The sequence below is a fragment of the Oncorhynchus nerka genome, linkage group LG13, assembly GCF_034236695.1.
Source record: "Oncorhynchus nerka isolate Pitt River linkage group LG13, Oner_Uvic_2.0, whole genome shotgun sequence".
Taxonomy (NCBI): Eukaryota; Metazoa; Chordata; class Actinopteri; order Salmoniformes; family Salmonidae; genus Oncorhynchus; species Oncorhynchus nerka.
The window spans coordinates 19,452,859-19,480,330 of record NC_088408.1 but is presented as its reverse complement, the minus strand read 5'-3'; the positions used below and the strand labels follow the sequence as shown (position 1 = coordinate 19,480,330).

General features: G+C 44.7%; 1 protein-coding gene across 1 annotated transcript; it reads left to right on the top strand.

Moving 5' to 3' along the window:
* Positions 1-10,635: 10,635 nt before the first annotated feature.
* LOC115139191 (heterogeneous nuclear ribonucleoprotein U-like) lies at positions 10,636-25,047 on the top strand. The gene is made up of 14 exons (XM_029676324.2): positions 10,636-11,271; positions 12,237-12,351; positions 14,616-14,695; positions 14,934-15,073; positions 15,535-15,634; positions 15,908-16,020; positions 18,679-18,942; positions 19,166-19,285; positions 20,708-20,836; positions 21,128-21,296; positions 21,738-22,016; positions 22,284-22,738; positions 22,987-23,250; positions 24,403-25,047. Exons 1-14 carry the CDS (start codon positions 10,815-10,817, stop codon positions 24,451-24,453), a joined length of 2,736 nt encoding a protein of 911 aa, XP_029532184.1. The 5' UTR covers positions 10,636-10,814; the 3' UTR covers positions 24,454-25,047.
* Positions 25,048-27,472: the final 2,425 nt, after the last annotated feature.

The following is a 27,472-nucleotide window of genomic DNA, read 5'->3' as shown; positions in this document are numbered from 1 at the left end:
GAATCATTGTTCTTCCTCTGTCAACGATGGTTACCTGCAAGGAAACACGTGCCATCATCATTGCTTTGCACAGCAAGGGCTTCACAGGCAAGGATATTGCTGCCAGTAAGATTGCACCTGAATCAACCATTTATAGGATTATCAAGAACTTCAAGGAGAGCGGTTCAATTGTTGTGAAGAAGGCTTCAGGGCGCCCAAGAAAGTCCAGCAAGCGCCAGGACCGTCTCCTAAAGTTGGTTCAGCTGCAGGATCGGGGCACCACCAGTACAGAGCTTGCTCAGGAATGGCAGCAGGCAGGTGTGAGTGTATCTGCACGCACAGTGAGAAGAAGACTGTTGGAGGATGGCCTGGTGTCAAAAGGGGCAGCAAAGAAGCCACTTCTCTCCAGGAAAAACATCAGGGACAGACTGATATTCTGCAAAAGGTACAGGGATTGGGCTGCTGAGTACTGGGGTAAAGTATTTTTCTCGGGTGAATCCCCTTTCCGATTATTTGGGGCATCCGGTATAAAGCTTGTCCGCAGAAGACAAGGTGAGCTCTACCATCAGTCCTGTGTCATGCCAACAGTAAAGCATCCTGAGACCATTCATGTGTGGGGTTGCTTCTCAGCCAAGGGAGTGGGCTCACTCACAATTTTGCCTAAGAGCACAGCAATGAATAAAGAATGGTACCAACACATCCTCTGAGAGCAACTTCTCCCAACCATCCAGGAACAGTTTGGTGACGAACAATGCCTTTTCCAGCATGATGGAGCACCTTGCCATAAGGCAAAAGTGATAACTAAGTTGCTCGGGAAACAAAACATCGATATTTTGGGTCCATGGCCAGGAAACTCCTCAAACCTTAATCCCATTGAGAACTTGTGGTCAGCTCCTCAAGAGGCGGGTGGACAAACAAAAACCCACAAATTCTGACAAACTCCAACCATTGATCATGCAAGAATGGGCTGCCATCAGGATGTGGCCCAGAAGTTAATTGACAGCATGCCAGGGCGGATTGCAGAGGTCTTGAAAAAGATGGGTCAACACTGCAAATATTGACTCTTTGCATCAACTTCATGTAATTGTCAATGAAAGCCTTTGACACGTATGAAATGCTTGTAAATATACTTCAGTATTCCATAGTAACATCTGACAAAAATATCTAAAGGCACAGATGCAGCAAACTTTGTGAAAATGTATATTTGTGCCATTCTCAACTTTTGGCCACGACTGTACACGTTGGTTTATTGGTTTTGGGTACTGTATAAAAACCTAACGCGTTGTTTTTTAAACTTTATTTAACTAGGAAAGTCAGATAAGAACAAATTCTTATTTTCAATGGCGGCCTAGGAAGCGTGGGTTAACTGCCTTGTTCAGTGGCAGAACAACAGATTTGAACCTTGTCAACTCTGGGATTTGATCTTCAAGACGATAATCACTTTTCCTCCCAACACAATACCGCAATAAATGTGACATTGAGAATCATTTATTTTACAGCCTGTTGTCGATTCGAATTTACACCATAAGTGGCAATAAATGTCAGGATTTAGGCACCTTATCACAGTGAGCTAACTCACAGTTCAGAGCTGTATTTCTTTGTGATTCACATACATTTATTATTAGAGCGTGGCAGTGGACTTGTACCTGATCCCCCAAAATGTTGGGGATCATTTACACAACCCCAAAAGGAATATTTATGAGCAATTCATCCAACCACAACTTCTAACCTGAATGCATTTTTTGAAGATTTGAGGGGGTTGGTCAACGACTGAAATTGGGGTCGGGAGTTAACCAAAATATGTCAGTCATTGCTTCAAGCCACACCCCGGGACACACACCAAATGGAGCAAATGTACCTCAAAGTATGTTCAAGAATGTACAAGAACGTTTGAGGAAAATGTGCCATTCAGTAAATCGTTCCGCAACGTAGTAAACGTTCAAGTGAACTGAACTCTCCCCAAGCTGCCACAAAGTCATGTTGTGGGTTTTATGGTTGGAGTGTCTGGGAAGGAGTTGGAGTGATTCTCTGTGATCTTTTAAGGAGGAGTCTGGGAGAATCTCAATTGCATTCTCCTCGCGTCCTCTCTCTCACCTCCTTCTCAAAACCCATTGGATGAGAAAGTGAGAGGTCGGCAGGAAGAGGATCTATTCTTAGAATGGTGGGAAGGCGGTCATTGTTAATGATCATTTTTGTTTTTTTATTTAACCTTTATTTAACTAGGCAAGTCAGTTAGGAACAAATTCTTATTTACAATGACAGCCTAGCCCAGCCAAACCCAGACAACGCTGAGCCAATTGTGTGCCACCCTATGGGAATGGAATTAATGGAACTGTATCAAACAACAAACATATGTAAACCATTACAATGAGCCCGTCCTCCTATAGCTCCTCCCACCAGCCACCACTGTTCAGAATAGGTCTTTATGGACAGATAATTGAATACGTGTGTGTGTGTGTGTGTGTCCTTAGGGTCATTTTTAATGTACTTATTTATTTTCATGGCTAAAAATGTAGCCTGCTGTGCTTGGTATCTCCAAAATGCGCATAGACAGCTTGGATCATTAAGTTTGCCGAAGACAAAACAATTGTAGGCCTGATCACAGACAACGACAAGACAGCCTATAGGGAGGTCAGAGACCTCACCGTGTGGTGCAAGGACAACAACCTCTCCCTCAACGTGATCAAGACAAAGGAGATGATTGTGGACTACAGGAAAAGGAGGACCAAACACTTCCCCGTTCTCATCGACGGGGCTGTAGTGGAGCAGGTTGAGAGCTTCAAGTTCCTTGGCGTCCACATCACCAGCAAACTAACATGGTCCAAGCACAGTACATCACTGGGCTGTATGCCAGTATCATACCACCCTGCACACCACTGCTGGCTTGCTTCTGAAGCTAAGCAGGGTTGGTCCTGGTCAGTTCCTGGATGGGAGACCAGATGCTGCTGGAAGTGGTGTTGGAGGGCCAGTAGGAGACACTCTTTTTTTTTTTCTTTTTTTTTTTATTTCACCTTTATTTAACCAGGTAAGCAAGTTGAGAACAAGTTCTCATTTACAATTGCGACCTGGCCAAGATAAAGCAAAGCAGTTCGACACATACAACGACACAGAGTTACACATGGAGTAAAACAAACATACAGTCAATAATACAGTAAAAAAAACAACAAAAAAAAAACAAGTCTATATACAATGTGAGCAAATTAGGTGAGAAGGGAGGTAAAGGCAAAAAAGGCCATGGTGGCAAAGTAAATACAATATAGCAAGTAAAACACTGGAATGGTAGTATTGCAATGGAAGAATGTGCAAAGTAGAAATAAAAATAATGGGGTGCAAAGGAGCAAAATAAATAAATAAATTAAATACAGTTGGGAAAGAGGTAGTTGTTTGGGCTAAATTATAGGTGGGCTATGTACAGGTGCAGTAATCTGTAAGATGCTCTGACAGTTGGTGCTTAAAGCTAGTGAGGGAGATAAGTGTTTCCAATTTAAGAGATTTTTGTAGTTCGTTCCAGTCATTGGCAGCAGAGAACTGGAAGGAGAGGCGGCCAAAGAAAGAATTGGTTTTGGGGGTGACTAGAGATATACCTGCTGGAGCGTGTGCTACAGGTGGGAGATGCTATGGTGACCAGCGAGCTGAGATAAGGGGGACTTTACCTAGCAGGGTCTTGTAGATGACATGGAGCCAGTGGGTTTGGCGACGAGTATGAAGCGAGGGCCAGCCAACGAGAGCGTACAGGTCGCAATGGTGGGTAGTATATGGGGCTTTGGTGACAAAACGGATAGCACTGTGATAGACTGCATCCAATTTGTTGAGTAGGGTATTGGAGGCTATTTTGTAAATGACATCGCCAAAGTCGAGGATTGGTAGGATGGTCAATTTTACAAGGGTATGTTTGGCAGCATGAGTGAAGGATGCTTTGTTGCGAAATAGGAAGCCAATTCTAGATTTAACTTTGGATTGGAGATGTTTGATATGGGTCTGGAAGGAGAGTTTACAGTCTAACCAGACACCTAAGTATTTGTAGTTGTCCACGTATTCTAAGTCAGAGCCGTCCAGAGTAGTGATGTTGGACAGGCGGGTAGGTGCAGGTAGCGATCGGTTGAAGAGCATGCATTTAGTTTTACTTGTATTTAAGAGCAATTGGAGGCCACGGAAGGAGAGTTGTATGGCATTGAAGCTTGCCTGGAGGGTTGTTAACACAGTGTCCAAAGAAGGGCCGGAAGTATACAGAATGGTGTCGTCTGCGTAGAGGTGGATCAGAGACTCACCAGCAGCAAGAGCGACCTCATTGATGTATACAGAGAAGAGAGTCGGTCCAAGAATTGAACCCTGTGGCACCCCCATAGAGACTGCCAGAGGTCCGGACAGCAGACCCTCCGATTTGACACACTGAACTCTATCAGAGAAGTAGTTGGTGAACCAGGCGAGGCAATCATTTGAGAAACCAAGGCTGTCGAGTCTGCCGATAAGGATGTGGTGGTTGACAGAGTCGAAAGCCTTGGCCAGATCAATGAATACGGCTGCACAGTAATGTTTCTTATCGATGGCGGTTAAGATATCGTTTAGGACCTTGAGCGTGGCTGAGGTGCACCCATGACCAGCTCTGAAACCAGATTGCATAGCAGAGAAGGTATGGTGAGATTGAAATGGTCGGTAATCTGTTTGTTGACTTGGCTTTCGAAGACCTTAGAAAGGCATGGTAGGATAGATATAGGTCTGTAGCAGTTTGGGTCAAGAGTGTCCCCCCTTTGAAGAGGGGGATGACCGCAGCTGCTTTCCAATCTTTGGGAATCTCAGATGACACGAAAGAGAGGTTGAACAGGCTAGTAATAGGGGTGGCAACAATTTCGGCAGATAATTTTAGAAAGAAAGGGTCCAGATTGTCTAGCCCGGCTGATTTGTAGGGGTCCAGATTTTTCAGCTCTTTCAGAACTTCAGCTGAATGGATTTGGGAGAAGGAGAAATGGGGAAGGCTTGGGCGAGTTGCTGTTGGGGGTGCAGTGCTGTTGACCGGGGTAGGAGTTGCCAGGTGGAAAGCATGGCCAGCCGTAGAAAAATGCTTATTGAAATTCTCAATTATGGTGGATTTATCAGTGGTGACAGTGTTTCCTATCTTCAGTGCAGTGGGCAGCTGGGAGGAGGTGTTCTTATTCTCCATGGACTTTACAGTGTCCCAGAACTTTTAGAGTTAGTGTTGCAGGAAGCAAATTTCTGCTTGAAAAAGCTAGCCTTGGCTTTTCTAACTGCCTGTGTATAACGGTTTCTAGCTTCCCTGAACAGCTGCATATCACGGGGGCTGTTCGATGCTAATGCAGAACGCCATAGGATGTTTTTGTGTTGGTTAAGGGCAGTCAGGTCTGGGGAGAACCAAGGGCTATATCTGTTCCTGGTTCTAATTTTCTTGAATGGGGCATGTTTATTTAACATTGTTAGGAAGGCATTTTTAAAAAATATCCAGGCATCCTCTACTGACGGGATGAGATCAATATCCTTCCAGGACACCCCGGCCAGGTCGATTAGAAAGGCCTGCTCGCTGAAGTGTTTCAGGGAGCGTTTTACAGTGATGAGTGGAGGTCGTTTGACCGCTGACCCATTACGGATGCAGGCAATGAGGCAGTGATCGCTGAGATCTTGGTTGAAGACAGCAGAGGTGTATTTAGAGGGGAAGTTGGTTAGGATGATATCTATGAGGGTGCCCGTGTTTAAGGCTTTGGGGGTACCTGGTAGGTTCATTGATAATTTGTGTGAGATTGAGGGCATCAAGTTTAGATTGTAGGATGGCTGGGGTGTTAAGCATGTTCCAGTTTAGGTCGCCTAGCAGCACGAGCTCTGAAGATAGATGGGGGCAATCAGTTCACATATGGTGTCCAGAGCACAGCTGGGAGCAGAGGGTGGTCTATAGCAGGCGGCAACGGTGAGAGACTTGTTTTTAGAGAGGTGGATTTTTAAAAGTAGAAGTTCAAATTGTTTGGGTACAGACCTGGATAGTAGGACAGAACTCTGCAGGCTATCTTTGCAGTAGATTGCAACACCGCCCCCTTTAGCAGTTCTATCTTGTCTGAAAATGTTGTAGTTTGGAATTAAAATTTCTGAATTTTGGTGGTCTTCCTAAGCCAGGATTCAGACACAGCTAGAACATCCGGGTTGGCAGAGTGTGCTAAAGCAGTGAAAAGAACAAACTTAGGGAGGAGGCTTCTAATGTTAACATGCATGAAACCAAGGCTATTACGGTTACAGAAGTCATCAAAAGAGAGCGCCTGGGGAATAGGAGTGGAGCTAGGCACTGCAGGGCCTGGATTCACCTCTACATCGCCAGAGGAACATAGGAGGAGAAGAATAAGGGTACGGCTAAAAGCAATAAGAATTGGTCGTCTAGAACGTCTGGAACAGAGAGTAAAAGGAGGTTTCTGGGGGCGATAAAATAGCATCAAGGTATAATGTACAGACTTTCCTTTGGTCTAAAAAATATCCCAATGCCCCATAGGGTGTCGTCTTTCGGATGGGATGTTAAACGGGTGTCCTGACTCTCTGAGGTCATTAAAGATCTCATGACACTTATCGTAGGGGTGTCCTAGCTAAATTCCCAATCTGGCCCTCAAACCATCATGGTCACCTAATAATCCCCAGTTTACAATTGGCTCATTAATCCCCCTCCTCTCCCCTGTAACTATTCCCCAGGTCATTGCTGCAAATGAGAACGTGTTCTCAGTCAACTTACCTGGTAAAATAACAGAAAAATAAATAAAACTGGGGCCAAGCTTCCTGCCATCCAAGACCTCTTTACCAGCTGGTGTCAGAGGAAGGCCCTAAAAATTGTCAAAGACTCCAGCCACCCTAGTCATAGGGGTAGGGTTAAATGTGGAAGACACATTTCAGCTGAAGGCATTCAGTTGTACAACTGTCTTGGTATCCCTCTTTCCCTTTCTACCCCCAAGCCATAAGACCCCTGAACATGTAATCAAATGGCTACCCAGACTATTTGCATTGCCCCCCCCCCTTTTACGCTGCTGCTACTCTCTTATTATCTATGCATAGTCACTTTAATTATTATACCTACATGTTCATATTACCTCAATTACCTAGATTAACCGGTGCCCCCACACATTGACTATGTACCGGTACCCTGTATATAGCCTCACTATTGTTACACACTCTGCTAACCCTGATGTCCTTGCCGTGTCTGAATCCTGGCTCAGGAAGGCCACCAAAAATTCAGAGATTTCCATACCCAACTATAACATCTTCCGTCAAGATAGAACTGCCAAAGGGGGAGGAGTCGCAGTCTACTGCAGAGATAGCCTGCAAAGTAATGTCATACTTTCCAGGTCCATACCCAAACAGTTCGAACTACTAATTCTGAAAATTACTCTCTCCAGAAATAAGTCTCTCACTGTTGCCGCCTGCTACCGACCCCCCTCAGCTCCCAGCTGTGCCCTGGACACCATTTGTGAATTGATTGCCCCCCATCTAGCTTCTGAGTTTGTTCTGTTAGGTGACCTAAACTGGGATATGCTTAACACCCCGGCAGTCCTACAATCTAAGCTAGATGCCCTCAATCTCACACAAATCATCAAGGAACCCACCAGGTACAACCCTAACTCTGTAAGCAAGGGCACCCTCATAGACGTCATCCTGACCAACTGGCCCTCCAAATACACCTCCGCTGTCTTCAACCAGGATCTCAGCGACCACTGCCTCATTGCCTGTATCCGCTACGGTGCCGCAGTCAAACGACCACCCCTCATCACTGTCAAACGCTCCCTAAAACACTTACATTTACATTTACATTTAAGTCATTTAGCAGACGCTCTTATCCAGAGCGACTTACAAATTGGTGCATTCACCTTATGACATCCAGTGGAACAGTAGTGCACTTCTGTGAGCAGGCCTTTCTAATCGACCTGGCCCGGGTATCCTGGAAGGACATTGACCTCATCCCGTCAGTTGAGGATGCCTGGTCATTCTTTAAGAGTAACTTCCTCACCATATTAGATAAGCATGCACCGTTCAAAAAATGCAGAACTAAGAACAGATACAGCCCTTGGTTCACTCCAGACCTGACTGCCCTCGACCAGCACAAAAACATCCTGTGGCGGACTGCAATAGCATCGAACAGTCCCCGCGATATGCAACTGTTCAGGGAAGTCAGGAACCAATACACGCAGTCAGTCAGGAAAGCTAAGGCCAGCTTCTTCAGGCAGAAGTTTGCATCCTGTAGCTCCAACTCCAAAAAGTTCTGGGACACTGTGAAGTCCATGGAGAACAAGAGCACCTCCTCCCAGCTGCCCACTGCACTGAGGCTAGGGAACACGGTCACCACCGACAAATCCATGATTATCGAAAACTTCAACAAGCATTTCTCAACGGCTGGCCATGCCTTCCGCCTGGCTACTCCTACCTCGGCCAACAGCTCCGGCCCCCGCAGCTCCTCGCCCAAGCCTCTCCAGGTTCTCCTTTACCCAAATCCAGATAGCAGATGTTCTGAAAGAGCTGCAAAACCTGGACCCGTATAAATCAGCTGGGCTTGACAATCTGGACCCTCTATTTCTGAAACTATCCGCCGCCATTGTCGCAACCCCTATTACCAGCCTGTTCAGCCTCTCTTTCATATCGTCTGAGATCCCCAAGGATTGGAAAGCTGCCGCAGTCATCCCCCTCTTCAAAGGGGGAGACACCCTGGACCCAAACTGTTACAGACCTATATCCATTCTGCCCTGCCTATCTAAGGTCTTCGAAAGCCAAGTCAACAAACAGGTCACTGACCATCTCGAATCCCACCGTACCTTCTCCGCTATGCAATCTGGTTTCCGAGCCGGTCACGGGTGCACCTCAGCCACACTCAAGGTACTAAACGACATCATAACCGCCATCGATAAAAGACAGTACTGTGCAGCAGTCTTCATCGACCTTGCCAAGGCTTTCGACTCTGTCAATCACCATATTCTTATCGGCAGACTCAGTAGCCTCGGTTTTTCGGATGACTGCCTTGCCTGGTTCACCAATTACTTTGCAGACAGAGTTCAGTGTGTCAAATCGGAGGGCATGTTGTCCGGTCCTCTGGCAGTCTCTATGGGGGTGCCACAGGGTTCAATTCTCGGGCCGACTCTTTTCTCTGTGTATATCAATGATGTTGCTCTTGCTGCGGGCGATTCCCTGATCCACCTCTACGCAGACGACACCATTCTATACACTTTCGGCCCGTCATTGGACACTGTGCTATCTAACCTCCAATCGAGCTTCAATGCCATACAACACTCCTTCCGTGGCCTCCAACTGCTCTTAAACGCTAGTAAAACCAAATGCATGCTTTTCAACCGATCGCTGCCTGCACCCGCTTGCCCGACTAGCATCATCACACTGGATGGTTCCGACCTTGAATATGTGGACACCTATAAGTACCTAGGTGTCTGGCTAGACTGCAAACTCTCCTTCCAGACCCATATCAAACATCTCCAATCGAAAATCAAATCAAGAGTCGGCTTTCTATTCCGCAACAAAGCCTCCTTCACTCACGCTGCCAAGCTTACCCTAGTAAAACTGACTATCCTACCGATCCTCGACTTCGGCGATGTCATCTACAAAATTGCTTCCAACACTCTTCTCAGCAAACTGGACGCAGTTTATCACAGTGCCATCCGTTTTGTCACTAAAGCACCTTATACTACCCACCACTGCGACTTGTATGCTCTAGTCGGCTGGCCCTCGCTACATATTCGTCGCCAGATCCACTGGCTCCAGGTCATCTACAAGGCCATGCTAGGCAAAGCTCCGCCTTATCTCAGCTCACTGGTCACGATGGCAACACCCATCCGTAGCACGCGCTCCAGCAGGTGTATCTCATTGATCATCCCTAAAGCCAACACCTCATTCGGCCGCCTTTCGTTCCAGTACTCTGCTGCCTGTGACTGGAACGAATTGCAAAAATCGCTGAAGTTGGAGACTTTTATCTCCCTCACCAACTTCAAACATCAGCTATCTGAGCAGCTAACCGATCGCTGCAGCTGTACATAATATATTGGTAAATAGCCCACCCATTTTCACCTACCTCATCCCCACAGTTTTTATTTATTTACTTTTCTGCTCTTTTGCACACCAATATCTCTACCTGTACATGACCATCTGATCATTTATCACTCCAGTGTTAATCTGCAATATTGTAATTATTCGCCTACCTCCTCATGCCTTTTGCACACATTGTATATAGACTCCCCTTTTTTCTCTACTGTGTTATTGACTTGTTAATTGTTTACTCCATGTGTAACTCTGTGTTGTCTGTTCACACTGCTATGCTTTATCTTGGCCAGGTCGCAGTTGCAAATGAGAACCTGTTCTCAACTAGCCTACCTGGTTAAATAAAGGAGAAATAAAATAAAAAATAAAAAATAAATGTTATTTTACTGCTGCTCTTTAATAATTTGTTACTTTATTTATTTTTTTGTGTATTTTTCTTAAAACTGCATTGTTGGTTTTAAGGGCTTGTAAAGTAAGAATTTCACTGTAAGGTCTCTACACCTGTTGGATTCGGCGCATGTGACAAATCAAATTAGATTTGATATTTCTTAGTCCTGATAGAGTCCTTCCTGCTCTATCAGTTATTACGGTAATCCACGCCCATGTCCTTCCCCAACACTTGAATACGGGAGGGATCTGGTACCACCATTTGCGCCGACAAGCCCTTCTGCCATTGAAAAGTGCTAGTAACGCTACTGCCATTTGGCGCAGTTAAATATAGCTAGCAGCTACATCAATTTGCATAGCGTGGCGTCTTTACAGAATTTCTCATATTTGCCATTTTAAATCGTGTTTCAGTTTAGTATTTTTATACAGATATAAAAATGAGTTCAATTAACGTAAAAAAACTGAAAGTTAACGAGTTGAAGGACGAGCTGAAAAAGCGTCAGCTGTCGGACAAGGGGCTGAAGGCCGAGTTGATGGACCGGCTGCAGGCCGCGCTTGACGAAGAGGCCCTGGCTGGAGATGATCCCATCGGGCTGGAGGCCGCGGAGGGAGGCAGCTCTGGGGCCGCTGATGATCAAGAGGACATGGGAGAAGACGAAGAAGACGACGAGGATCCGGTCGAAGAAAGCATGGAGGCCAACGAGGAGGAGGAGAATGGAAACGGAGAGGGAGACCCCGCCGTAGAATGCGAGGAGAACGCGGCTCAGGAGGACGACGAAATGGGCGAGGTGGAGGATGAAGACATGGATCCAATGTTGAAGGAAGGTGTGGACGACATGGAGAAAATAACGTTAGACGCAGAGGATGGTGAGCCTGGAGATCAGCCAGCAGAGGGTGAGTCGCTGGTTCCATTTGAAAATCCCTGGACTGGTTGTCACATGTTTTTTTGCTATACGGGCTGTTTTCGTGAAGCCTGATTGATGTATATTGATTAGATAGGCTAGTGTAGCTAGCAAATCGGGGTAATATTGTTTAACTTGGTCCTAACGTACTGCATGGAGACTACCATTGGACTCACGCTTGATGTAATTTTAGCTGAATGGGTGGTTAGCATGCTAACATAGTTAGCATTCTTTTGTGTAGTTGCTAACTAGAATAGCTAGCTCGCGATTCTAGCGGACGGTGGACAATATTCTGCAGGCGCTGGTGGGCTCGTGGTTCTAAATGGTTAACTATATGACTCGGAGTATCCTAAATTCCTATACAAACGGTTTCTCAAACTGGTTCTAGAAACGTAGCTAAAGGCAAGTATTTGAAAACAGTAGTTGGCTAGTTATCTGATTTAGATAACACTAGCTGGCTAAGATATTTTGAATGAACGAGCAAGAAGTGGCTAACTAGCTTTTAAGCTAACTAGCTAGTTAGTCGCGAATGCTATTGTGGGGGAAGGGGGTCAATCAAAAATAGTCTGCAGTTGTTTTTTTGTCTGACTTGTCGCAGTATGCTATTCTATTGACCGCAACATCTGAGACGGGTGAACAATGGTCTATTTCCCTGACCTTTTTTAATTAATAGTAACTAACCGTAGCTGGGTTATTGTACCCATTTTACTGTGTTTAACGTTACATCTCCTTACATATGTCCTCCAATTGTTGGCCGGCTACAATGTAACCAACCTTACTCCCTGGTCAAAGCAGCCTTTTAGCCTTCTACTGTCTTCCATCACATTCAATGAAAGTAATGAGGTCCTAATGGACTAGTAGTTAGTCATCTGTGTGGGCTAACCCTACCACAGTCACAGTGCGACCTATCCTTTCAATAAAGGAGCACCTCATTATATTTTTCTTTTATTTCCAAAGGGGATGCGGACAAAGACACGAATGCTGATCAGAAGAATAAGAAGGGTGTTAAGAGACGCCGGGAGGAACATGGAAGGGGCTACTTTGAATTTATTGAAGAGAACAAATACAGCTGGTAAGGATGGGAGACAAAATGGCCTTTGGTATGTCTGAAGCGCCATCACAGCTATGTGAACTGTATTGGCTTTAAGCGCCAATGCATTAACTAGCGACAAAACCCTCACTTAACTTACTTTTGTCAACATTACTTAAGATTCATACATGTTTGAATTGAGGGTCATCCCTGGCTTTTAAATGAACCTTACCATTTAACCCATGCAGTGACCACATGCACCTGTAAATGGACTGCATAATATAGCAAGAGGAATGAACAGTAATGTTCTTTTGTTCCCCATTCGGTCTCTTTGTGCAGGAAGGTTTACTGTGTACACTGACAAGGTGACGCAACACTGCTAAAAAAAGAAATGCATGAGAGAGTAGTGGGGGGGGGGTTGCGTAAGGGTACAAGGATGTAGAACTTTTTCCTGGACGCTCGAGTTGCAGATTGGTACTCTCCACGGACTGCTCATTGTTCCTGCTCGCATAGTATCTGTCTTTTCTGATTGTCTCTCTCCACTTTGTCATTTTATTTGGTGTGGTTGATGTTTTTTTTACAGGGATGCTTTCTCGCCGTACAGTCACACTGTGCATCATGGGCTGGTTTCCAGGGTACTTCAAAGTACTTCAAATGGAGATTCCCATTGAGCTTTTTAGTCCAAGACTAGGCTTGATCTGTCTGGAAAACCGCCTCCATGTTTATCTGGAACTATATTTGTTTTTTTCATTGACCAAGTGGACTGTTATCTTGTCATCAAGATGTCACTCTAGCCCAGGTTTCTTCAACCCTGTTCCTGGAGAGCTATCCTCCTGTAGGTTTTAACTTCAACCCTGTTCCTGGAGAGCTATCCTCCTGTAGGTTTTCATTTTAACCCCAGTTGTAACTAACCTGGTTCAGTTTATCAACCAGCTAATTGTTTGAATCAGGTGCGGTAGATAAGGGTTGTACTGAATTTACAGGACAGTAGCTCTCCAGGAACAGGGTTCAGAAAACCTGCTCTGACTGGTGTAAACTAAGAAACCATTGACTGTGCAGCAGAGGCCTTAGTAGCTGTTGGCTAAATCAATCATGGAATCTCCATCGCACCACCCTGGATAACCTCTGGCAAGACTATATGATCCTTGGTCTGAGTGCAGTCTAACTAATGTGTAGATAAGCCAAAGATGGTGCAATTAGTGGTTCCCCGGCTACATATATATAGATATAGATATAGATATAGATATATATAGATAGATAGTCAGGTCTAGTGTGGAGAGAAAAATGTAAACAAATTTATACCCACTCACTACTGTCAGTCGCTCTGGGTAAGAGTGTCAGCTAAATGATTAAAATACAAATGACCACTTAATTTACATTTTAATCTAAGCACAGTGCATTTGAGGACAGAGTAAAATTACCAACCCAAATAGTGTTGGCACAAATGTGAATTCCCCCCCCCCCCATGTGACTATCTCTTGTTCTAATTGGTGCAGAGACTCACATTTTCTATCAATGCTACATTATGGTGTTTCTCTTCCTGTGCCCGGGGCAGTGTTTAATCCTGACGCAGTGTTTAATCCTGCAAAGGCTTCCGTCTACATTCTGTGGACAGACATTTATCCTTGTGTTGTAATCCTCGCCAGTGTAAATATTTGTAGGCTAGTTTTATAAACAACTCTTCCCCCTGGGAAACGGCTTGACTCTGTTTCTGAATTCCTTCAAGTTAAGTCAGTGTAGCACAATATTCATCTTGTTACTATAGTCCCTAGAGTACAGTGTAAGCCCATCTAGGTTATATGTGGAACTAGCTTGTTTGCCTCTCTGTTCCGTGACCATGGGGCTGCAGCTTTCACCTTTAGTGAGAGCAGCGCCACACAATTAAATACATCCAGCATCCTTTTATCCTTCTTGACCCTACCAGGAATCTCCACAGCCATAAACACAGTTTCTGCACACAAGAAGGCCTATTGGCTATTAAGGCTTTTTATAATAAGAAATATAGCCCCTAGGACTAGTTAAAATCTATATTTATTTAATAATAATTCTCCATCTCTTTGAGGCATCAGTGGACCACTGCAGGTATGTATTTGTCTTGTCGTGATTTCTTTAAAATACACCGGACCCCAGAAGCTTAAATGTTGGAGTTCTATTTCCGCCCATATTCTTCTTGACTATTTCCATCGATGCCCTCTTCTTCAGAGAGGTCATCCCAACTGGATGGCCACCCTGGTAGGGCATTCTGGTTCCGTGCGACAGGTTCTAATTCTCTGACATTGTTACTGACTGGCTTTGTTCTCTTTCAGGTCTAGTCTCAAGTCTCCACTGCCACCCCTGGAAGAGGAAGATGAAGAGTTTGACGATACAACAGTCTGTCTGGACAACTGTGAGTTATGTTTGGTGTATAGCGTGGCCGACAGTGCTGGGTTTATTTAATCACTCTACAAACGCTCAGAAGCCATAGCTCCACCTCACTGTCTGTTTGCCATGTCGTTCAATATTCTCACGTCTCTTCTAGTGTGTAGGAATACGGCTTAAAGACCAATGTGTGATGGGACACACTATATGGCATGTCAGGGAATTGAGAAGATAACTGAATAATTGATGCATTTGTTTGTCATCAGATAACTGCGACCTGCACTTCAAGGTGTCCCGGGACCGGTACAGCGCATCCTCTCTCACCATGGAGAGCTTTGCCTACCTTTGGTCTGGGGGCAGGGCCTCGTACGGCCTGACCCAGGGCAAGGCCTGTTACGAGATGAAGGTAGGGAGAAACACTGCTTCTCTTGTCTAGCCCAGTTGTCATTTCATTAGTAATTGTGAATTCGTAATGTTTTGACCTCAGAAACCCATAATCATTTTTCACCATTTTATAATATAAATGCACCATCAGATTTTATCACCTAGTTGCGCCCTCAAATTGCTATTTATTTATTTCAGCTTTATTTAACCAGGTAGGCCATTTGACGACAATTTGTCATTTCCAACTGTGACCTGGCCAAGATAAAGCAAAGCAGTGTGACAAAAACAACACTTACACATAAACAAACGTACAGTCAATAGCACAATATAAAAATCAATGTACAGTGTGTGCAAATGTAGGGAGGTAAGGCAATAAATAGGCCATAAAGGCAAAATAATCACTATTTAGCATTAACGTAAAAAAAAATATATAGATTTGTAAGCCATCATATTAACATTACCAATGTATTATTGTGGTTCTAGTTAACTGAGAAGATTCCAGTGAAGCACATCTTCAGTAAGAACATGGAGGTCCATGAGGTCCAGGTTGGATGGTCCATGGCTACTGGCAGTCTGCTCCTCGGTCAGTATTTTCATTCTATAGGTTTTTTTCTCCAAAAATAGAATGGTTCTTATGGGGTGTTGGCGCTCTCTAAAGGCTGTTAGGAAGCATGACATGTAACTTGAAATGATATAGCCTGTTTCAGTTGTAGTTTGCAAGGTGACTATAAAATGAGTGCAGAAACACTGAAATCCAGAAATAATTTCATGATACATTTCTAATTCTCTACTTTTAGTTCCCTGAACCAGTCAACTGTGTATCATGTCTGATGTGAGTTGTGTTGTGTCATTGCAGGTGAGGAGGAGCATTCTTATGCCTACTCTGGCAAAGGCAAGAAGACTACCAACTGCATGACTGAAGATTTTGGAGAGACTTACGATGAGAACGACGTCATCTGCTGCCTCATCGTAAGTAGCCGGCCTCCATTTATTCGTAATAGTTGCCATAATGTAAATGAACAGGCCGATTTTAAAATTAATTTTCAGACTTTCTGTGATGTCAAGAATACCTCATCAATGAGGCAAACGCACACAATATTTCTTTATATGAAAACCTGATTTGTATGCCACACCCTCTGTTCATAAAGTAAAACATTTCCACCTAAACCGGTTTGACGACTTCCTTGTTGGTACCAAACATTTTGGCCTGTCAATGTTCCATTGAAACTACAAGCTTAAAAATATATATATATATACTGCTCAAAAAAATAAAGGGAAAACCTCAAATAAAACATCTTAGATCTGAATGAATGAAATTCTTATTACATTTTTCTTTACATAGTTGAATGTGCTGACAACAAAATCACACAAAAATGATCAATGGAAATCAAATGTATCAACCCGTGGAGGTCTGGATTTGGAGTCACACTCAAAATTAAAGTGGAAAACCACACTACAGGCTGATCCAACTTTGATGTAATGTCCTTAAAACAAGTCAATGAGGCTCAGTAGTGTGTGTGTGGCCTCCACGTGCTTGTATGACCTCCCTACAACGCCTGGGCATGCTCCTGATGAGGTGGTGGATGGTCTCCTGAGGGATCTCCTCCCAGACCTGGACTAAAGCATCCGACCAACTCCTGGACAGTCTGTGGAGCGAGACATGATGTCCCAGATGTGCTCAATTGGATTCAGGTCTGGGGAACGGGCTGGTCAGTCCATAGCATCAATGCCTTCCTCTTGCAGGAACTGCTGACACACTCCAGCCACATGAGGTCTAGCATTGTCTTGCATTAGGAGAAACCCAGGGCCAACCGCACCAGCATATGGTCTCACAAGGGGTCTGAGGATCTCATCTCGGTACCTAATGGCAGTCAGGCTACCTCATGGACACATGGAGGGCTGTGCGGCCACCCCACACCATGACTGACCCACCGCCAAACCGGTCATGCTGGAGGATGTTGCAGGCAGCAGAAAGTTTTCCACAGCGTCTCCAGACTGTCACGTGCTCAGTGTGAACCTGCTTTCATCTGTGAAGGGCACAGGGCGCCAGTGGCGAATTTGCCAATCTTGGTGTTCTCTGGCAAATGCCAAACGTCCTGCACGGTGTTGACGACTTCCTTGTAATAATAATAAGGCAGAACAGTTGAAACTGGAGCAGCAGCACGGCCAGGTGGACTGGAAACAGTCATGTCAGGTAGTCCTGGGGCATGGTCCTAGGGCTCAGGTCCTCCAAGAGAGAGAAAGAAAGAGAGAATTAGAGAACCCCCACCTGTGGACGTCGGGCCCTCATACCACCCTCATGGAGTCTGTTTCTGACCGTTTGAGCAGACACATGCACATTTGTGGCCTGCTGGAGGTCATTTTGCAGGGCTCTGGCAGTGCTCCTCTTTGCACAAAGGCGGAGGTAGCGGTCCTGCTGCTGGGTTGTTCAAATTCAAATCAAATGTATTTATATAGCCCTTCATACATCAGCTGATATCTCAAAGCGCTCTACAGAAACCCAGCCTAATACCCCAAACAGCAAGCAATGCATGTGTAGAAGCACGGTGACTAGGAAAAACTCCCTAGAAAGGCCAAAACCTAGGAAGAAACCTAGAGAGGAACCAGGCTATGAGGGGTGGCCAGTCCTCTTCTGGCTGTGCCGGGTGGAGATTATAACAGAACATGGCCAAGATGTTCAAATGTTCATAAATGACCAGCGTGGTCGAATAATAATAAGGCAGAACAGTTGAAACTGGAGCAGCAGCACGGCCAGGTGGACTGGGGACAGCAAGGAGTCATCATGTCAGGTAGTCCTGGGGCATGGTCCTAGGGCTCAGGTCCTCCGAGAGAGAGAAAGAAAGAGAGAGAATTAGAGAACGCACACTTAGATTCACACAGGACACCGAATAGGACAGGAGAAGTACTCCAGATATAACAAACTGACCCTAGCCCCCCGACACATAAACTACTGCAGCATAAATACTGGAGGCTGAGACAGGAGGGGTCAGGAGACACTGTGGCTCCATCCGAGGACACCCCCGGACATGGCCAAACAGGAAGGATATAATCCCACCCACTTTGCCAAAGCACAGCCCCCACACCACTAGAGGGATATAGAGGGTTGTTGCCCTCCTACGATCTCCTCCACGTCTCCTGGTGTACTGGCCTGTCTCCTGGTAGCGCCTCCATGCTCTCGACACTACGTCTGACAGACACAGCAAACCTTGCCACAGCTCGCATTGATGTGTCATCCTGGATGAGCTGCACTACCTGAGCCACTTGTGTGGGTTGTAGACTCCGTCTCATGCTACCACTAGAGTGAAAGCATCGCCAGCATTCAAAGGTGACCAAAACATCAGCCAGGAAGCATAGGAACTGAGAAGTGGTCTGTGGTCACCACTTGCAGAACCACTCCTTTATTGGGGGTGTCTTGCTAATTGCCTATAATTTCCACCTGTTGTCTATTCAATTTGCACAACAGCATGTGAAATTTATTGTCAATCAGTGTTGCTTCCTAAGTGGACAGTTTGATTTCACAGAAGTGTGATTGACTTGGAATTACATTGTGTTGTTTAAGAGTTCCCTTTATTTTTTTTGAGAAGTGTGTGTGATATATATATATATATAATAATTTTTCTATTGCAGAACTTTGAGGGCGAGGAGGTGGAGATTTCCTTTTCTAAGAATGGTAAGGAGCCAGTTGTGGCCTTCCAGGTCAGTAAGGAGTCCCTGGCAGGGAGAGCTCTCTTCCCCCATGTCATCTGCCACAACTGTTCTGTGGAGTTCAACTTTGGCCAGATGGAAACACCCTACTTCCCCCAGCCAGAGGGCTACACCTTCCTGCAGCAGGTCGCCATGGACGACCGTGTCCGCGGACCCAAGGGACCCAACACCAAGAAGGAGTGTGAGGTAACTATGGGAACCCATAACGTCACTGGCAGTGACTTGTTTGACACGAAGGCCTCCCTAGCAATGGGGATCTATCCTTGGGTTCAACCAATATTTCAGAATAAACGTCTAGCAAAATGTAACAAATACACAAAATAAAACATTCAGGCGCCTTTTTCTCACTTGTATGTGCATAACTCCTACCATCGTTACTGATCTGTTGTGTATACGTGTGTTATTTTAGGTGATTGCTATGGTAGGCCTGCCCGGCTCAGGAAAGACCACCTGGGTGAACAAGCACATCCAGGAGAACCCTGGGAAATATTACATCCTGGGCAGCGACACTATCGTGGAGAAGATGATGGTCAGTGTTGTTCTGACTCATGGTGTTTGGAGCCTCCAGTATTTTAGAATGTGTTCTCTGTACTGTTCTGAGGATGGGTTCTAGTTGTCTGTCAATTTAGTTTGTGAAATTAACTTCCAGTCCTATCCAATGTTCCCTAAAAAAAACATGTAGGCACTGAACAAATTTCAGGTCTGAGCGCAAACTTGAATGTAGTGAAAATTCTTTGCAACTTCCAGTGCACGTTTACTGTGATCACGGAGGCTGTACCTGCTTTAAGTTAGTTTCAGACAGTGGTCAAGTAGGCTACTATAGCTATTTCATTATAATGTAGACCAGAGTGGCCAACCATCAAAAACAATGGAGAAAATGCATCATAGCATTTTAACACAGAAATAAATGTTCAATCATTCAGCCTACATTAACCTGTTTATCCACTTGTATATCAGACAAGGAGGTGACAATGTTGTTTGATGCCAGAAACCACTTTACAAATAAAATGCATTATTAATCACATACCATTATTACAGAATCAGACAAATGATGCTACCCTCTGCCTATTGGCTACATAGATTATTCAAACCTGTTCCAAAATACAACACTGCCCTTTAAGACAAAGACCTGTACATGTTTTGTTCTCTTCAAATCAAATGTATTTATAAAGCCCTTCTTACATCAGCTGATATATCAAAGTGTTGTACAGAAACCCAGCCTAAAACCGCAAACAGCGAGCAAAACAGGTGTAGAAGCACGTAGGGCGCAATCCCTCCACCATTGCTGACTACAACTGATCTATAACTGGGCTAATAACTCACTAACTAGCTAAGAATGTGAACAAAATGTTCATACGTGACTACTCTCACTTTGATCTCAAAACAAGTGCATCTACTCACGACCACTCATGCTGTAAATGCATTCCAGCTCAAAGTGAGTGGCACAGATCCATATATGGCAATGGTCTATTTGCATATAGGCTTACTGCAGCTCTGATTTGTTATGCTGCACTGGTTTGTGTAGAGTACGGTTTGATTCGTGCATGTCAATACAATAGAATCCTACTCCGATGCGTTCTGCCTACAACAGTCTCTTGCATAGTTTTGCATACCAAGTCTTGCAAAGTAAAAATTTTTTTCGATATGTTGCTTTGAAAGTGACTCTCATTGATTAGAACACAATTCTCAAAGTAAAGGGATAGGTTGATCGTTTTAACTAAGGGGGAGAACTCTGAACTTCACTCAAATTTCTAATCTCGTGCTTCTCTGTGCGGGCTAATATTTCTTCTGCGTAGCAGTCCTGTGGGAGCTGTGCGCAGCTTAGAGGGAACATTGGTCCGATCCTAATGGTTGTATAAGCAGTCCCTGGTCATTTGGCACGGTAGGCCTATAACCTGTCCTATGTATATGTGGTATCTTGTGGCACAGCTATTCATTTTTCTCTGTGTAGATTGGAAGCTTGAAGCGTCAGGCGAAGGACACAACTAAGCTCACGGCCATTTCCCAGCGTGCTCCTCTCTTCCTGGGCAAGTTCATTGAGATCGCTGCTCGCAAGAAGAGGAACTATATCCTGGACCATGTGAGTCTTCATATTCTATACAATCACAGCCAATGATTTCATACACTTTAAACTGACCTTTTAGTCTGTCTTATTGTGAATAAAGTATTAATCTTTGAATATACATGGAACAAACGGTGTACTGTATGTAAATACTGATGCGTACGTCATGATATAGGGTACAAAGGCATGTATGAGAGACAGTCTAGCACTGGCCTATATAAAGTGCCAACAAAGCAGCTCAAATCCTTTTTATTTCTACTCCCACAATCAGTCAACATTATTAATTTCCCCCATCCTTCCTCTCCCCAGACCAACCTGTCTGCCCCAGGCCAGAAGAGGAAGATGTGTCTGTTTGCTGGGTACCAGCGGAAGGCTGTGGTGGTCTGCCCCTCAGACGACGACTACAAGGAGAGGGCCCAGAAGAAGGCAGAGAGCGACGGCAAAGACGTGCCCGAGCACGCTCTCCTCAAAATGAAAGGTAACGACGTGAGCTACTATACTAATAAGTGTTAAAAGTAGACTGGCCTCCTGTGCTAAAAAGCTAGCTATTGTTATCACTAATCCAGAAGCCTTCAGAAAGTTGTAGTAAAACGGTAAGGACACGTACACTGATTTTAACCTCCCAAAAAACTGACTCGTTTTCATATAAGCATGGCTAGCCCCTTGACGCTTTGCCCAGTTGTGGCTGTCTGTCACAAGTGGCCACATCAGGGGGGCAGAGTGACCTTCTCCTAAACTCTGTCAGGGGCACTACCCCTGCCTCTGGACCTGGTGGGAAGAACACAGCGCTTTCCTTGATCCTTCATCACTTCAAATCTTTTTTTTTTTTGTTATGGTGGACATCATAAGCTATTAGTCATACACTAGTCTTTCATTGGGGCTGTTACTTGACCATCGTTTAATGGCTCTTCTCGTGTAGGATTCTTCACCCTGCCAGAGGAGGGCGACAGCTTCGCTGAAGTGAGCTACGCTGAGCTGCAGAAGGAGGAGTCCTCCAAGCTAGTGGAGCAATACAAGGAGGAGAGCAAGGCGGCCCTGCCGGCTGAGAAGAAGCCCAACCAGGGGGCCTTGACCCCCAATAGAGGAGGTGTTGTCCGGGGTGGAGGCAGAGGCAAGAACCAGTTCAACCGCGGAGGAGGACCTGGCCAGAGAGGAGTTGTACGAGGAGGCTTCCAGCAGAGGGGCAACTTCAGAGGAGGTGGGTTGTTGGCCATATTGGTCAGATTAGGGATTTGGTCCAGTTTTAGCCTCGCAACCAATTGATAAAATGTTCCTTGTTTTGTGTGCACTTATCTGATAGAACTGGACAGGTGAAGTCCAATCAAACCACTTTTTCCAATCAAAGGCCTCTGCCCTTATACTTTTAATTTCTCCTTGAATTATTGAGTAGTAGAGAAATGGCTTCCTAATCATTAAAGATGCACCGCCGGTCTAATGTGTGTCCAACATGTCTGCCCCCACCCAGCTCCAGGTCCTCGTGGTGGGTTCACTCGCCCCCCTCGAGGCTTCATGCCCCCTCCAGCCTTCAGGGGTGGATTCGCCAACCGGGGTAACTTCAACAGGGGCGGCGGCCTCATGGCCCCCCAGCGTGGGGCCCCAAGAGGGGGACCAATTAGGGGCAACATGGGCTACAGAGGTGGAGCCATGAACAGGGGCGGTCCAACAATGAACAGAGGTGGAGCCAACATGGGCCGGGGAGGTGGAGCCAGCATGGGCCGGGGAGGTGGAGCCAGCATGGGCCGGGGAGGTGGAGCCAGCATGAGCCGGGGAGGTGGAGCCAACATGAGCCGGGGAGGTGGAGCCAACATGAGCCGGGGAGGTGGAGCCAACATGAGCCGGGGAGGTGGAGCCAACATGAGCCGGGGAGGTGGAGCCAACATGAGCCGGGGAGGCGGAGGAAACAGGGTCAACTTTAACCAGGTGGGTTGGGTTGATGCAATGGAGAAATACACGTTGGTCCTGCTTTATTTGAATATTCCCCTATAGAGGGTGTGCAGATGCTCAAACGATCGACTGCAACTTGTTGATATTAGCAACTTGCTAGGGTTGGTGGATAGTTGAACATTTCTAAACCATCTTTAGGAGACTATCCAAATAGTGTTAGAAAATGTTAATGTTACCATAGTGAATTGAATAGGGAGATGTTAATAAGTGTGTTCCCTCCCCAGGGGTTCCAGCCCAGAGGAGGCAGCAGCCGTGGAAACTTCGGCAATAAGAGCAGCGGATTTGGTGATGGCAGGAATGCTGGAGGTCGTGGTGGCGGATTTGGGGACAGTAGAAACTCTGGAGGACGTGGCGGGGGATTTGGGGACAACAGGAACGCTGGAGGACGTGGCAGGGGATTTGTGGACAGCAGGAATGCTGGAGGACGTGGAGGCTTTGGATTCGGCATGGACAAGGCTCAGGCCTTCAACCAGAGCTGGCAGCAAGGGGTGAGTTTCTGTTTGATGTCAAAGGGCAAATCTTAACTTGTTAGCCTTGTACTACAATTGATACCACTGACTTTGCTGGTAACTGCTTTGAGGGAAAATGTACATGATGTGGTTCTCACCTAGTTACACTAAAAAGGTATGTGGACATGTGCTTGTTGAACATCTCATTCCAAATTCATGGGCAGTAATATTGAGCTGGTCCCCCCTTTGCCACTATAACAGCCTCCCCTCTTCTGGGAAGGCTTTCCACTAGATGTTGGAACATTGCTGCGGGTCCTTCCTTCCATTCATCCACGAGCGTTAGTGAGGTCGGGGACTAATGTTGGACGATTAGGCCTAGCTCGCAGTCGGCATTCCAATGAATCCTAAAGGTTTCCGAGAGGATTGAGGTCTGGGCTCTGCGCAGGCCCTCAAGTTCTTCTACACTGATCTTGACAAACCATTTCTGTATGGACCTCGCTTTGTGCATGGAGGCATTCATGCTGAAGCAGGAAAGGGCCTTACCCAAACTGTTGCCACAAACTCGGGGGGCCTAGCCCGAACCATGAAAAACGTCCCCAGACCATTCCTCATCCACCAAACTTTACAGTTCTTACAGTACTTTCAGGCAGGTAGTGTATTCCTAGCATCCGCCAAAACCAGACTGCTAGATGGTGACGCGTGATTCATCACTCCAGAGAATGCGTTTCCACTGCTCCAGAGTCCAATGGCTTTACACCACTCATGGAAACCCATTTCATGAAGCTCCTGACAAACAGTTCTTGTGCTGACGTTGCTTCCGGAGGCAGTTTTGGAACATGGTGATGAGTGTTTCAATCGAGGAGCATGTTTGGCCTACCACTTCGCTGCTGAGCCGTTGTTGCTCCTAGATGTTTCCGCTTCACAATAACAGCACTCAGTTGACTGGGGCGGCTCTAGCAGGGCAGAAATTTGCCGAACTGACTAGTTGGAAAGGTGGCATCCTATGACTGTGCCACATTGACAGTCACTGAGCTCTCAGTAAGGTATGCTCGATTTAATACACCTATCATCAATGGGTGTGGCTGAATTAGCCAAATCCACTCATTTGAAGGGTGTCCACATACTTTTGTGTGTATAGTTGTTTCTTATTTATTTCTGTCTGCGTCTAACTCCCTGTATCTCTGTCCCCAGTTATGGAACCAGAAGCCATGGAGACAGCAGTATCAGCCAGGATACTATTAAAGACTTTCTGATCAAAAGGACTGGTGGAAAATAATGGAAACCCACCACGAGCCACAGACGTCAGTCTCTCCCACCACCTGTTTTTTTTCTAGAACCAACTTTTAAATTAAAAACAAAAAATACGACAAGACTATGGAGCAACATTCCACATGAGGAAAGAGTCTCTTTGAAGCTTTATGGGTTTTTTCATTTGATTTTGTACATTTTATGATATTTTTCCAAATTTTAAAGAAATCCCATGCTTTTAAAAAATCCCATGTTTGAGAAATATACCACAACATTTTTGCTCTGCTTCAGTGAAATGTTTGAAAGATTTTCATGGTTGTGCTTTTCTTTTTCTTTTTTTTTACTAAATGTAAATATTGTTTGTTGTATAAGGAGTGAGAACACTTACTAACTGAAAGGAACCATCTTTTGAGGCATGGTAGCAATATTATTGTTAGTGATTGTATATGTAGTCCGTAAGCAACAAACAGTTATTTTGCGTCAAACGCCATTATTAGATTTGTCTATTGTTATTTTTCATTATAACGTCAAGCATGTAATCTAAACTCCATAGATCTACAATAAACAACATATTTGCTTTTTTACAAACTTCTATGGCTTATGACTTTTAATTGAGTTCAAAGGTTACCTAAAGTACCTTTTGAATGGGCAATGGCCTGGTTTGCTACTTCAAACAACAAGGACATCCGCCCTCATCTCACCACAGTTGGCGCTTCACATTATGCTACCTATTGATGTAATTCATCCATCATTGATGCACAACTAGCTTTTCTTTTCATCTCCAATGATAGTTTATTCTTATTGAGAATCTTTTGCAAGAGCGACTAGGGGTTTATTCCCTAGGGAGCAAGTTAAACGGGGAGGGAGCTTTTGAAACCGGAGTTCCAATAGAAACTAGTTTTTCGTTGCAAACGTTTTCAGTTTTTGATGACACCCCTGTTCATCTGGATGCATTGTACTTTAAATAACTATTTGAGCAAAGTCATTTCTATAGGACAGTTGATTCCGTAGGATATTGGAAGCCATTTTAGCACTACATTATGCCTTTGATATTGTCATTTTGTGATTTGTATATGTCTTGATATTTAGGGCACATTACTGATTGTGGAACCTGACGAGGCTTGCTTCTCGGGTGTAGATTGAAGTGTGCTTTTATTTAATTTTTCCATATGTTTATTTGGTGTTGTGGCATTTTTATAACCTGGTTAAGCTTTGATTGCTGCGTTTGTAAATAAGACTACACATTAGGCTAGTCCTACATGACCAAACAAACCATTTCCACCATTGTTTACGTTTAATGTTCTGTGCTATTTGAACCTAGCCTGATTGCCAGTCTGTGCTATCATGCCAACTCCTTGTCACTCATTGTCAATGGGAGATGGCAAGAGCACAAACATCTGGGACCAGGCTAATTTAAACCACTGTTTTAATGGAAGAGTATATAAATTATGTGGCTGGTTTAGCACATGTTCAACACTCGGTTGTATGCTATATTGAAAATGGGTGGTGGTAAAAACTACAGCAGTTTGCATTTACACCAGCAAATAAAGGGCTACGTCATGTCAGTGTATACCCACCAGTGTATACCCACCACCCTCACTGATACTAGATGTGAGCGACATTGAAACATTCAAAACTCTCCTTCTGTAGTGTGTGTGCGTAATGGAGGTTCCAGAGACCTGAAGACTTGCGTTAACTCCCGAATGCTACAGCGTTGGCTTAAGATCAGTGGGCTAACAGTCTTGTCACACAGACGATCCAGGTTCAAACCAAGTCAGTCATATGGTTAAGTTGTGTGAACCCTCTGATCAAATGAATTGGTGGCAGTGTAGCTGGACAATGGCAGCTCTTACATTTAACCTCATGCAGCTCAGGCCGAGTAGCCTACCAGCAGTGTTAAAGTGATGTGTGTTCCACTATAACATTGTGTTTCTAGATCACTGAAAACAATTGTATTGAGAGTCCATTTTGTGATTGTTTCATTAGCTTATTTAACATTTTATGAACATGGTGTACTGTATATAGTTGACCACCTTTTTTCTTCTCTATCATTCCAAATTGTATGGATGACGAACTGATTTCCGTTATGCTTCGTGATAAAGCAAGTGAAAAATAACTCAACCAAACAGATACATTTTTCATTAAAGTAATTTGTTTCAGCAATGTGTATTACTTAACTGAGTACTATTCAATATAATATAGTCATTAAGTTGTAGGTAACTTTTGGCTTATCTCCCTGCTGAGATCTCTCTTTTTATTGAAAAAATGTTTTGATATTTTGTGTTTCAGTTATGTTTTTCAAGTATTTTTGTCAATAAAGTGAATGACGCTGATGAAATTGATTTTTATTTATTTATACAAAATAGAGCTTCTCCCTCAATCTCCAAGGGGAGGTTTCCTGGACACAGTTAATCCTAGGACTGGACTAAAAATATTCATTTAGAATCTCCATTAAAAGTACTTTTTAGTCCAAGATCAGGCTTAATCTGTGTCTGAGAAACCTGCCCTTAAGGTTAACTTTATATCTGAACGTGATGTAAAAAGGAAACCTAGCTGCCTATTGCTGCTGAATCTAACATTTCAGAAGTCTGGATGACACCAGCTGCTTTTCCAAACCAGGAGCACACAACAGGGTGCCTGGGATTGTCTCTTGGTAATTGACTTTGAGATGTGTACCCAGACTGCCCTCAGCTCTAAAGCCTTATGTACCCCATTAAAATGACAAGACCCCCCTCGCAGGCTGCAAGTTGAGCCTTGATATTGTCTATAGAGTTCTCTTCACGGGACTATGTCTGAGGCCTATTTATCTGCTAAACCAGATGTAAACATGGAGCTGTAAATATGCGCTCTGAGATTTTTTGACAGTGTCTGCTCCCTATTGGAAGCAAACAGCCAGCACACTCAGTCAGGAAGCCGATGCTCAACAAATCTGTTTAACCATGCCAGCGCATACCTAATGCTCCTTCACTGAAAGAAGGTATTAGTCATTAGATCTGTTATTGACTTAGTACCA

Excerpts from the sequence above, each read along its gene's own strand:
- LOC115139191 (XM_029676324.2), top strand. The coding sequence starts at position 10,815 with ATGAGTTCAATTAACGTAAAAAAACTGAAAGTTAACGAGTTGAAGGAC. Across the intron at positions 19,286-20,707 it reads CTATCGTGGAGAAGATGATG|ATTGGAAGCTTGAAGCGTCA; the intron begins GTCAGTGTTGTT and ends TTCTCTGTGTAG. Across the intron at positions 22,739-22,986 it reads ACAGGGTCAACTTTAACCAG|GGGTTCCAGCCCAGAGGAGG; the intron begins GTGGGTTGGGTT and ends TTCCCTCCCCAG.